The following is a 12,780-nucleotide window of genomic DNA, read 5'->3' on the forward strand; positions in this document are numbered from 1 at the left end:
TTGACTGGACTGCGAAGATCGTCTACGTGAAAATTCCGTCTACATTGGATCGCGCGCGGCTACTAAAGCTGACAAGACATGTCTCACCGGAATCAGGCGTACCGTTCGAATCGGTGCACCTCGCGATTCGCGATTCAGCCGCGATCCGCTTAACAACTCGATTTCGTGGATCGCCGAGATCGCGAGGATCATCTACGTGAAAATCCCATCTGCGTTGGATCGCGCGCGGCTGCTAGAGCTGACAAGACATGTCTTATGGAACTCGTACGTAGCGAGCGGGTCGGTGATCTTCGCGAGTCATTTAACGACGCGATTTCGTGGATCAATATAATTTCGTGGGTTGACTGGACTGCGAAGATCGTCTACGTGAAAATTCCGTCTACATTGGATCGCGCGCGGCTACTAAAGCTGACAAGACATGTCTCACCGGAATCAGGCGTACCGTTCGAATCGGTGCACCTCGCGATTCGCGATTCAGCCGCGATCCGTTTAACAACTCGATTTCGTGGATCGACGCGATCGCGAGGCTCGTCCACGTGGAAATCCCGTCTGCGTTGGATGGCGCTTGGCGCACGCAGAGGAGCCGACGCCGGCGCTGTCCGTCTGTAATTACGCGACCGGTTTGATGAGCCCGGAGATGGTTTCGCGCGATTCTTTCCAACGTTTTCATTAAATTCTCTTGCTCGTAGTTGAAGCGCGGCGTAACAGCGGTTCCGCCCGAAACGGACGTGATTTATCGCGTTGCACGCGAATCGTCGATCCTATTATACCCGGACCGGTTAATTAGCCTCAGCGGACGAGGCTCGTGCGTGACTTTACGTTAACGGAGTGAGAACGAATTTGTTTATCGAGCGAGCATACTGTGCGGTTAGATTGAGCTATCAGGGCCATCGACAGACCCGGCTCTGACACCCAAATGGCCCTGATCCAAAATATTGTTCACGGTATTCTTTGAAGTCTCTCTCTCCCTCTTCCTCTGTCCGCTCGGGTACGTGGGTAATAGTAAGTAGGTAATAGTAGGCGTCGTTGGATCATCGAAAAGCGAGTAGACTTTGCTGGACGTCTCAATCGACGATGCAGAAGCGTGGTCTGCCGCGTGTTGTTCCATGGCTTCCATCCGTCTTCGTCCTCGATAGAGGCGATAAAATATTCTTGGAAACGGCCAGAGGCGTGGAGGCAGGTGCGAGAAAACAGGGGGATTCGGGGAAACGCGAAAGACGACGGACAGCCGGTGCTTCTCGGCGCGATTTGTAATTGTAAACGCGCTCGGATGACCGGCAACACGTGTAAACGTCGCGAGCAAATGCATCGCGTTACGAGGTACTCGAATTAACGACGGAACGGTTAATTGATTCGTCCGCGATCAATACGCGTCCATGGAATTCGATTTACCGACTCGACGTTAGCATTTCGTCTTACGTCGCTTTGATTTGCTCGATTTTTCATCATTTTTATCTCGCGCCACTCTAACCTATTCAAATCTCTGCACTCGCCATCTTAAACGAATCGTTAGACTCGATTCCTCCGGATCGTTCGAAAGATCGATAATTCGTAATTGCGATTAATCGGCAACCACTAACCGGAAGAACTAGTACTCTATCGATCTCAGGAATTCGTCGTGAAAATCGGAATGACAATTTTATCGAAATTGCGCAAACAGGTAAATAGATCCTTACGTAACAGCGAATCTCAGCGATTTAAGGCGATTTTAAAGAATCGCACGATCTCGATGTTATCGGCACGGAGGCACGCGAGATCGTACGGGACAGGTGGGATGGTTTTAACCGGGTATTAGATAGGTCGCGATTGAAAATGTCATCGTACGTTCGCCCCGAAGCTATTTCGAACGGGCGATCTCATGGGCGAACACCGCCCTTAAGCTCGGGATTATTGAAAACGACGCTTACGTTATCGTGGGAACGGCTATCAGTCGACGTCGAATGTACAGCTATTCATCGTTCATGGAGAACCGTAATCGCTATCGATGATGGTTATTAATATCTCGGCTGGATAACTCGGACTCCATGATCGACGATATCGGCACGGTACGCATTATGGTTTAGAAATCGGCCGTTCCGCGGCCATGGGATACAGGTACCATTAAAAGAACAGTTCGATCGCGTAACGCAATAAAAGAATTCGGATAATCGGGTCTCGCTTCGAGGAGGAAACAATGCGGGTTTGAGTAACCGCGGTCTCACGCGCGGGAAAGAAAGGATCGAGGAACCTCGGATCTATTTTCTTTATCGGTAAATAGCGAAAGAAATCCTTTCTTTTGCCCGTTTAATTTTAATCGGGGCGTAATTCGAAGGCGAACGAGGGTAATCGCGATACGTTATGGTAAATCGACGACAATCGGACGTTAGTATAACAACGGTATCCTCCGATCGAACAATCAGATAGGAGATAAGCGAGATCGATATTGTAACGATCGACGATCCGTACCGATAAGCCAGCCATTTAACGTAATAATTAATAATAACAAAAGGTCGAGGCATTTCGTACTCGTGGCATCGCGATCGAAACAATGTAGAACATCGAACATGTAACCCGGTGAATTATACTCGCTCCGGGTGCGGATAGTCGGTTAGGCTAGGTCCGTACGTTTATCCCGTATCTTTGTTATCTCGCCACGGGAACGATGAATATCGCGACTGGCGACGAAAGATCAACAGTCTGAATGCACGACTGCGGGCCAATCGATTTCAATGATACCGTCTATTTTTAACGCAACGCGTGCGAGCATGTACGATCGGTCGAAGCGTTGCGAACACGATCTCAGCTGGTAATCGCGATGTATCTCGATTCCGGTCGAATTTCCAAATTTAAACGAATTCGAAAATTCGTAAATCCCGAAGCTTTTTTCTCGCGCTCGAGAAACGTTTAAACATTCGAGATCACGAGCTGAAACACGATCGGAATTTCGTCGGTGGGGAACCGTTGGAATCGGAGCAGGGGGAATTAGCAATACAGTTTTTCCTCGATCGGCTCGCGTCAGAAGAGCAACGGAAAACAACTTTCTCACGATTCGAGAACGACTTCGAGCCTCTTGAAAAATTTTACACGCGTCCAGTTTGCGACCGCGAGCAGGAATAAAATTCACGCGAGTTCCGATCTCGACGGCGAAAATCGGCGAGGTACAGATCGTCGACAGCGATCCGGAAGAACCGGCTCGGAGGAGCAGAGCCAGGAATGAAGTCATTAATCGTCTTTCCGAGTGATATATTATTTTCGAATTTCCATTGCTCATTATTCTTAACGCGAGCCTGCCATCTGCCCACGTTGAGCTGTGAAGTCGCTCTCGCGATTGGAATCGTCTCTTCCCGTAAACGAATATCCGGTCGCCGTTGCGACCAAGTTGGCAGCCTCGCGAAACGCGCAATTAAGCCGCCTTCCCACCGCTCCGAGTGTCAAATTCTGCGCGAATTTTTCGCGTTTTTACCGTTAAAAAGAAAATAAAATTAGGATGAAAACTGTGAAATCGGGAAAGGAGATGAATACCGAGTTGTTATCGGTGATAATCGGTGGCCCAGCGAATTTTGGTGGTCTCTGAAGAACTTTAATCTGTCAATTTGTGAGGTATTTATCTCTCTTATTGGCAAGGTTTCCGCGAACGTTCTCGAGGAATCGCGAGAATTCCACGGGAAAAGGAGATAAACGTAATACGATTACGAGGGAAAGCGATATCGACGGTGAACCGGAAGGTATGTCGAGGGATCGACGCGGTGTCTCGTATTTACACGTGTAGCGGCTTGAAAATCGTACGAAAGAGCCAGGTTTTATCGAATGTTTATCAGCAGTAGCTGTACCGGATAAAACGATTTAGAAGGAGAAGGAAGAGAAGCGAGAGCAAGAGAACCGCGCCTTAATGGAAACGAGCTAACGACCCGTGGAAACGTAAACGCAGTCACGTACTCGCGGGTAACGATCGACGAGTGACCAATCAATGGTCATTATTTATGGTTATGGGTACGACCACGGGGCATGACTACTTTTCGTACGATTCCGTGGGTCCCGGAGTTACGCCTTAACGAGTCACGTGGAAAAACGCGTAGACTGGGTAAAATCGGCTCCGATTCGCTCGGGATCGATCGAATCAATGTTCGCCATTGTTGTCGTTGTTTCTACGAAAGAAGATTTTTCTCGAAATGACGGAATGTCGGGGCAGCCGACACGATCGGATGCCCCCTCGTAGACCTAGTATCGCGATCGATCGAATCGATCCTTGCCATTATTGTCGTTTACACGGAAGAGGATTTTTCTCGAAACGGTGGAATTTCTTTTATCTTTGTAATTATTTTTTTGTACTGTGTTACTTCTTTATAAAGAGTGTTTACCCGTAAAATAAATAAAGAAATAAATAAATTTTGGAGCAGCCGACGCAATCGGTTGCCCTCGCGTAGACCGAGTATCGCAATCTATCGAATCGATTCTCGCCATTATTATTGTTTACACGGAAGAGGATTTTTCTCGAAATGGTGGAATTTCTTTTATTCTTTAAATTATTTTATTGTACTGTATTACTTCTTTATAAAGGGTGTTTACCCGTGAAATAAATAAATAAATAAATTTTGGTGCAGCCGATGCGATCGGTTGCCCCAAGTAGACCGAGTAAAATCGGCTTTAATTTGTTCGTATTCGATCGAATCGATCCTCGCCATTGTTGTCGTCGTTTGCACGAAAGAGGATTTTTCTGGAAATGGCGGAATTTTGGTGCAGCCGACGTTTGCTCCCCCCCCTTAAAGTAAAATCGGCTCCAATTTTCTCGGGATCGATCGAATCAATGTTCGCCATCGTTGTCGTCGTTTCTACCAAAGAGGATTTTTCTCGAAATGGCGGAATTTCGGTGCAGCCGACCCGATCGATATGCCGACTACCAAGAGAGCAGAGGCACCCAGTTTATTTTTTAACTTTTTCCATCGGCGCGATGTTTGATTTATTGTACCGGTTGTTATTTCAAACTTCGATTCGACTTGGCTGCCGGCCGATTGTTCCTTTTTACCGTTCCTCCGCGATACGTTCGAACGGAATGAACTCTAATAGAAAACGCGATCGAATGTCGCGGAATTCGATTCGTCCGTTTCCAATTGACGCGAACCGAAAGGAACGAAGCCGAACGCGCGGGCAATCGTAAATCATTATCGTCGTTCCGTTAATTGACGTTAGGGCCGATAGGAGGAACGCGATAAATGCCCCCCTCCCCCTCGGCCAGGCCGCCGTTCCCTTTCCGTCGTTTTATCGCGAGAAACGAAGCGACGCGGGCACGCGAGAATGGATAATTGATTATTATTAATGAAATGCTTGTCCACGATCATGCTTTTTTAACCGCTGTGTTTTTTCTTTTTGTTCTCAGGGCGAAGTAAGTAACGAGCCACGACAGTTAGAGGCCGAGTACGCTCTCGAGTGTACTGTAGGCGAGACGATTATGACGAAAACCGGCACAGGACGAACGTGAGCTTTCCCGAAGCCATTTACCGTTCACGCTGCTTTGCGCGGAAGCTCGTCATCGGCGGGCTTGCAGCTAAAAATCGCTCCCTGATGGACGATCTTTACACCCTACTTACCCTACGATCCGTCGTAATTTACTCCGACGATCCGTCAATAGCCCCGATCACCACGTGTCACACGCAGCATCGACGAAAACGTCGTACGTCGTAGAAGCTAATTCACCCCTCGGCAATTTCACCGTCTTTTCTCGTAATAATCGAGCGGGTGACAAAAAGCAACCGACATGAAAATCGCGACGGGGACAGGTGGCCATCAGCGGAGACGAAGAGGTCTTAATTCCTCGAATGACATTTCACTCGTTAGTCGGCCGGGTTTCCCGTTCGTTTCCGCGAATAGCCGCGCGGCTCAGCCATGGCGGCGGGAAAACTAACGAGCAGCCGACGTCCGACGTAAATTATCTTCCAATGTGGGTTATACGAGCTGCCTCCCCCGAGTCGCGATTATTAAACGCGGACCCCCGTCCACCTATACGCGTGTATCCGTAGCGGAGATTCCCTCGTCCGAATAGGACAGGGAATAACGAGATTCATAGGACGTGTGCACGCGTGGCGAGCTGAAAACCGTCAATCGTCGCGGATCGAACGCTCGACGTGGCCGCGCCGCGACGCGCTCGTAATTCTCGAGAATCGAGAATGACCGCGAAGGAGAGAAGTCGGGAAGGCCGGTCGGTCGGCCGTGTCGACACGCTTAGCCTCGTTTGTCCCGAGTAATGGTCGTAGTCATAACTCAACCGCGACTCGAGCCAAGCTCGATCGAACCGGGTCCTGCTTGCTCCACGCCACGCTTACACGCGACCGGCCCGATCTCGTCGGACCGGAGATCGGATTCACCGAAACCACGAGTCCCATCCGCCATTTTCCACCGCCGATATCTGTAATTGAAACGCGATCGGTAGTGCGAGGGGGCTTTTTCTCCCTTCGAGTCGCTTAGTGATCGGAACCAACGATACCTCAGCCTCCCGAGGTAAACACGGCTTCGTCGATTAGAGAAACGAGTAGAGGGAACGCGGAGGAATCGTCGAATTGTAATAATCCTCGTGGAAGGAATCACGAGATCGGTTATCGCGATCCCTTCGAAGATTCTACCCACCGCGATCGAGCGCAGGCCGACGAATTTCCCAGGCAGAGTACACCGTTTCCCGTTCAGTGGAAGCACCCCCGCGGCGAGCGTCTTTAATTACGCGTGTTTCCTTCCACGCGGGAGACCAATGAAGTCGATATTTTAATAAGAACCGAGGCACAGTGGCGCGGACGCGTCCTCGCGATCAGCGTGCTCCGAGTTTACGTGGCTAATCGGTGGAAATTGGTCGAACTGCGTGCACCATAGGCTGCGCCGGCCCCTTTAACGATCTTCCGTCTAACGCTCGGTCGTTTCTCAGCCGAGGGTTTATCTCGCGCTAGCGGAGAACGAACGATTATCGGTAGTAAATTTGTCGCGGCTGATTTAGAGCGACGCTCGCCCTGCCAGCCGAGAACGTAACGGGGAAAAAGCGACGATGAGGATGTGAAGACGATCGCGCGAATCGTTTCCTTTAATAGCGCGGCGGCGAGTCTTCGGTGTCTGGGTAGCTCGGCATCGCGTGGAAAAATTCCGTTTCCCAGTGACGCTGTCGGGAGATAGTTTCATTAACGGTGATTTAGAGAAACGACCGGCCGGACTGGTAATTAAAAACAATAATGAAACTCCCGACGCGACGATCGTTAATTAGAATTGATAATTGCGAGCGGCGATCGCGACAACGCCGCGGGACAGCGCGAAGGCTGGCCGGTATTGAGAAACTGTTCCCGTGAGCCGGTCTTGTAGACCCGCGATAAATTTTCCGACCTCTTAATTGATTTCTGCTACGGGAAGAGTAACGCGCTACCTTCCGTAGGTATTTAACCGTTCGACTGCAATACGAGCCTGCTGCGGGACGAAGCATGCATTTCCTCCCCCCTCGCGCTTCCTCTTTCTCCCTCCGCGAAGATTAAGCAATGATTTAATTTCGATTCGATTGCAGCGTATTTGCACTGGAAAAGTTACGACGGGGTCGCGGGGAAAAAGATACGGCAGAGAGATATCGCGCTTGTATCGCGGACACCGATCAAACCCGATCAAACGTGGGTTGTAACTCTCGCGACTACTCGAAGAATACCGGTTCTCTCTGCTTCTCTTCCTCTCTCTCTCTCTCTTTCTCGCTGTTAACGAATCCTCGGAAAATTCGAGCGAGTGGAGACAGCGAACGTGGATCACCGTCGACGGAGTAAACTCTCGATCCGCTCGGGACACCTGCGCGATCGGAAAAATACGCGACTCCCTTTCTAGAGATCGGTGCACGACGTCGTAGGCCGTTCGGCTGGCGGTTTCGCGAGGTATGATCCAGCACCTGTCCCACTTCGGTCCTGTTACAGCTCTCGACTCGGTTGTTCCAGAGTATCGTTTAATGAATTCTTAGCGTCCCTCCCTCCGCGGCCGTTTCGCATCCGTCGTCGCTGGCAGACGTAATTAAAAGGAACGTGACGCGCAAGTTTAGTGGCGCTTTAAGAGCGGGCCGGATCATTGCACGTACCGCGGCACCGCGCGATTCATAGCTGTGTACGACTCACTTCGCGCGGCCCCCGTCGATCGTTGCTCGATCGCGATCGAGAGAGGTACTCGCGGCGATCGTGCGAGCCGATCGTGTCCGACCGCTCGTAATTATCGGCCAAGCTTTATGGGCCGAGTACCTATCCTCGTACACCGGTAGAATTCCGAGCTTTTCCAACGAAGAAAACGGATCTTTCGATGAAATATCGTAACAGGTATTACCTCGGGTATCGCCGATTTCGCCTCGCCGACACCGGCCGTTGATTACTTTCTATTCACCTTGGAAACAGGGAAAAAACTGCTGAAACGCTGTCCTCATCGGTTCACGCCGCTCTCCGCGGGGTTTTGCAAGAACGATCGATAAATTTATGAGGACTCGATCCCGCCGTTCCTCTTACGTTCGTTTCTAGGAATCCGCTGCGAACGGTCTCCTTTCTTGGCACGATCCCCGTGTCGATCGTCCGGCTCGTAACACGGCAAAGACGCCCGGTAATGTTTCCGATACGCCCGGATTAATGGCGCGGCCTCCGCGAGGATCGTCGAATGACAGGGAAGAATCGGGATGGGCGTTTCCAGAGTTGGTGCCACGACGCGTTCTTTTTCCCCTGGAGAAGAGCGGAAAGGGCGAAACCCGCGGCAAAAACGCGGTATTCCATCGGTAAGAGCATTAGGACACATTTGAATCGTGACCCGGATCGTTCGGTTTTTAGTCCCACGGAAGGGAAAGATGATTTCGCTAAATCCATCGGTGGTTGTCGATGCAAGACCGACTATTTACGTTCCCTCGTTCCCTCGTTCCCTCGTTCCACCGACCACGCGAGCCGTTCCCGTGACAGTCGAACGATCGGCTTCTGGAGCGATTCGAGCAGAGCTCGCTATAGGTCCCACTCGACTGGCTCGCCATCGATACCGGTGCAATTAAAAGCAACGTGACCTGGGACCCAAGCAGCGAAACCGAACGAGAACGAACCGCGATGGTTTCCACGATTCGTTACGCAAAGTCTGAACGCTGGTTCGGGGAAAACGGAGTTTCGAGAGGCAGATATATAACCAGGGATATCGTTGCTGACTGTCTCGGCTGTTCGAGGATCGATCCGTGTGGAGGATGCTCGCGAGTACGAAGCGACTAGTCGTCCTTCGGCGACGAAACGCTCTCCGCCTCGTCGCTCCGATGACAGGGCAATGATGAAGCGGTTTAATTGTTCGAGTTTTTCCGTCAATCGAATTACATCGGTAAAATTCTGCGCAAGAAGCGAATAGTCGACGGCGCGTCGCGTCCTCGCGAGGCCGGCCGGAAGGTAAAAACGAAACATCCGCGCCATTGTTCTTCTTCTGCGTGGAATACGCGCGGAAATATTTGCCTTTCTTTGCCACACCGTCCGATTAACTTTCCCGCGGTTCTTTCATAGCTCGTGCTTCGCGAATCGAACTCGCCTTCCCGAGATTCGTTCTAGTCTGCTGAGAACTGAGCGCCGAGCCGAGGTAGGCTGAGCCTAGGCTCGGCTGGTGTCGCTGTCGGCCATTAATTTCAATAGTCTTCCGTGGAAAATGAAGGATCGCAGCGGCGAGACAAACCATCGTGCCGGTGGAAACAGCGGCGACAGGTGACGAGAACCGACAATGACTCGCGGCGTTAATCAAGGGCATTGCGTCGAGGAGAAACGACGAGAAGCGCGTGGAGCAGCCAGGTCGGTAGCTGACGTCTAACTCAAGGATAGGTCGAGAGGAAATTAGTGTTCGTTCGCGGCCGCACGTCCTCGGTATGCGAGGTACTTTCGGGGATGTACTCACTCTCGAGGGCGTCTTAGCGTTATTGGTTTTACCCCTCGAGACGCCCACGGTGAGCGCGGAGGAGGGGGTTGTTCCTTAAATGGAAACCGTGGAACGGCGAGAGACGAGAAGCGGAACGAGGGTCGAGAGAGCGAGAAGTGGGTTCCTGAATGCCTCTTTCCTGCCACCGACAACGAGACTACTTCGCTTAAGTAATTAGACTGCCGACCGTTCGTTACCTCAGTCATTTCCGAGCAGGAGAGCGAGAAACTGGCTGCGTCGCGTCGCTTTCTCGTCCGTCCGTTTCGAAGAAATTCGTTCTAGGAATTTTTCTGTTTATTCAACCACTCGTTCCAGACACCCGAATCTCCACGCGACGTTCGGGGTGATACGTGCACCGTTTTACACGCAGATCGCGTAACACCGATTAAGACACGATGATACACCGTAACGAAAATCATGCCAGAGCGTCCGATAATCGATCGTCCGCCGGGGTTCTGGAAAAATCATCGGTCTTAAATACCGTGGTAACGTACGGCAGCCGAGAAAGTAATAATCTGCATCCGTTTGTTGGTTTCCATGCTAGGATCGAGACTACTAATAAGCAGCGTCCTTGGTAGGGTCGATAAATCGCGGAGATTTGTATAAACACATAGCGCGGCGTTCGCTTCATTATCATCCTTTATACGAAACTTGCTACTGCCGACTAGGCAATTTTCCAGCTCGTCCGATCACCGAGACTCTCCGACTCGGTGGTTTAAAACAAATCGAAGCTCTCCCCGATCCGCGTGTACTTTTTCGCCAGCCGGCACGAACAATCAGTCGTTCCGCGCGATTATCATTCCAGATTGTATCTCCCTACTCCGCCCAGGATAATAATAAAAGCCCGAGCTTGCTCGGTGTACGCGCGCATGCAAGGTGGCAATCATTACGATATTTACGACGAGTTATTAACGTCCAGAAGAAGCACCCTTGCACGCTCCTTGTATTCTCCGAGCATCGGGCTTCTCTCCGTTTCGATCCACGCGCGCCACTGGCTCGTTCCATTGTCAAAGGCTTCCGTGAGGATCGCGGGATCACCGACGAGATAAATCGCGCGGTCGGAGACGTCGCGGAGGAAAATTTCGAGAAATCTTATCCGCGGTAATAACCCTCGCGGCGTTTCGCTGTCGCGTTAATTCGCGAACGCGACGAACAATTAGCGTGCAGGAGGGAGGAGAAAGGGGAAAAATTAATTTGCCATCCGCGACACCGGCCAGCATCTCCGGCCATCAAACGATGACGTCCGTAGCTCGCGCGGCTGAGGCACCAGCAACAATAACGCGTTTGATTTACGATTAAGTTGTCTCTCTTAACTCCGCATGACCAGTGGTGCGGAGTCTGCGAAGGACTCCTAGCAGCTTCCCCGGACGACGATAAACGCGCGGCGTATCCGCGAGGAGGACTCGGCCCCGCGTGGACCAACTATTCCTCTCGTCTCGAGCGGACGTTTATTTCGTGCGGAGGAACAGGCCGAACCACGCTCCCTTGTTATGGTAGAGTTGTACGCGAACGGCCAGGGAAAAGCAGTTAAGACCGACTAGACAATAAAAGTTGTCGTAAAGTTTGTCACTACGCGCGCGCGCGCGCGCCGTGCCGCCGGTTCGTTAATTTCTCAGATTTATTGCCGCGTAAACTTGTTGAATCAATGTTCTCCGCGGCCACGGAGGAGCATTATGAATCGTTATGTAAGGCTAATTTTTGATTGCTTTATGTACCCTATTCCCCTATCGGGAGATCTCCGAGTGAGGGGGACGATTTAGAGGGGGCGCGGAAGGACGGGAAGGTCGATGGACCTTTCTAACGGAAGCGAATCTGCGTTCCGTGTTTTATCGAAGATAGAACTCGTTAGGGAACTTTTGAGATTGCGAAATTCGATTCCTTTCCTTAATTCTCTTCATCGTTCGATGATTATTACGAAAGAAAATGAAAGGAAAAGACACAAATATCGCGGAATACCCGGTACCTTTGACGGGATTTAAATCCCGGAAAGGCGTTAGATTCAATTCTGTAGATGCTTCGACAGATATCAGCTGACGATAGGATCCTACCGTGTTGCAGGTCCGCGGACGAGGAGGGTGAAGAGGTCAGACGGCCGTGGCAATGGCGGCACCCCCGAGGAGAAGCGTCCAAGGACCGCGTTCAGCGGCGAACAACTGGCCAGGCTGAAGAGGGAGTTCGCGGAGAATCGATACCTAACCGAGCGAAGGAGGCAGCAGCTCTCGAGGGATCTGGGCCTGAACGAGGCGCAGATCAAGATCTGGTTTCAGAACAAGAGGGCGAAGATCAAGAAGGCCAGCGGCCAGAAGAATCCGCTCGCCCTTCAGCTGATGGCCCAGGGTCTTTACAATCATTCGACGGTGCCCCTGACGAAAGAGGAAGAGGAACAGGCGGCGGAGCTGCAAGCGAAATGACGGCAATAGGATCGATCGAGTAATCGAGCCTAGAAGATTCGTCCGGAGATCTCGCGCGTGGAGAATGGAACTATGATTTTTCGCATCGAACGCGGATCGCCAGGGATCGAGGACGCGTCTCGAATCGGCTACCTGGTGATCGGGGAGGGTGGAAACGAGGGCGAGTGCATGAATGTTAGCCTTAGATAATTTAACGTTCCTCCATGTAAATTTTGCGAAAGATTATCATCAAGATCACAGCGACTCGTGCTCCAAAGATTGTACGTCTTCGTTTTACTTCCGGTATCGTGAATCTCGAAAAATGATCGGAGGGTCGTCAGGATTTCACGAAGGTTCGTAGTCGGTTGCTATTCTCTTTTCTACGTAGAAGACTGGGATATTTATTTCGTGAGGAAAAAGACGGAAAAAGAAAAAAAAAATGGAAAAATAGGGAAAAAAAGATACAGAAGAATTTCAGTGCCACCGACCGAACGTCTACGCGACC

The 12,780-nt window shown here is 51.0% G+C and overlaps 1 protein-coding gene across 1 annotated transcript in view; it reads left to right on the plus strand.

The window, feature by feature from the left end:
- The window catches only part of LOC108555367 (segmentation polarity homeobox protein engrailed), a 79,834-nt gene extending 67,538 nt beyond the window's left edge, over positions 1-12,296 (plus strand). The window contains exon 3 of the mRNA XM_017910997.1: positions 11,926-12,296. Within this exon, the coding sequence (XP_017766486.1) occupies positions 11,926-12,296 (371 nt within the window). The remainder of the gene's footprint in view (positions 1-11,925) is intronic.
- Positions 12,297-12,780: the final 484 nt, after the last annotated feature.

This window comes from Eufriesea mexicana, unplaced genomic scaffold (genome assembly GCF_001483705.2).
Source record: "Eufriesea mexicana isolate 0111107269 unplaced genomic scaffold, ASM148370v2 scaffold4744748277, whole genome shotgun sequence".
NCBI classification, from domain to species: Eukaryota; Metazoa; Arthropoda; class Insecta; order Hymenoptera; family Apidae; genus Eufriesea; species Eufriesea mexicana.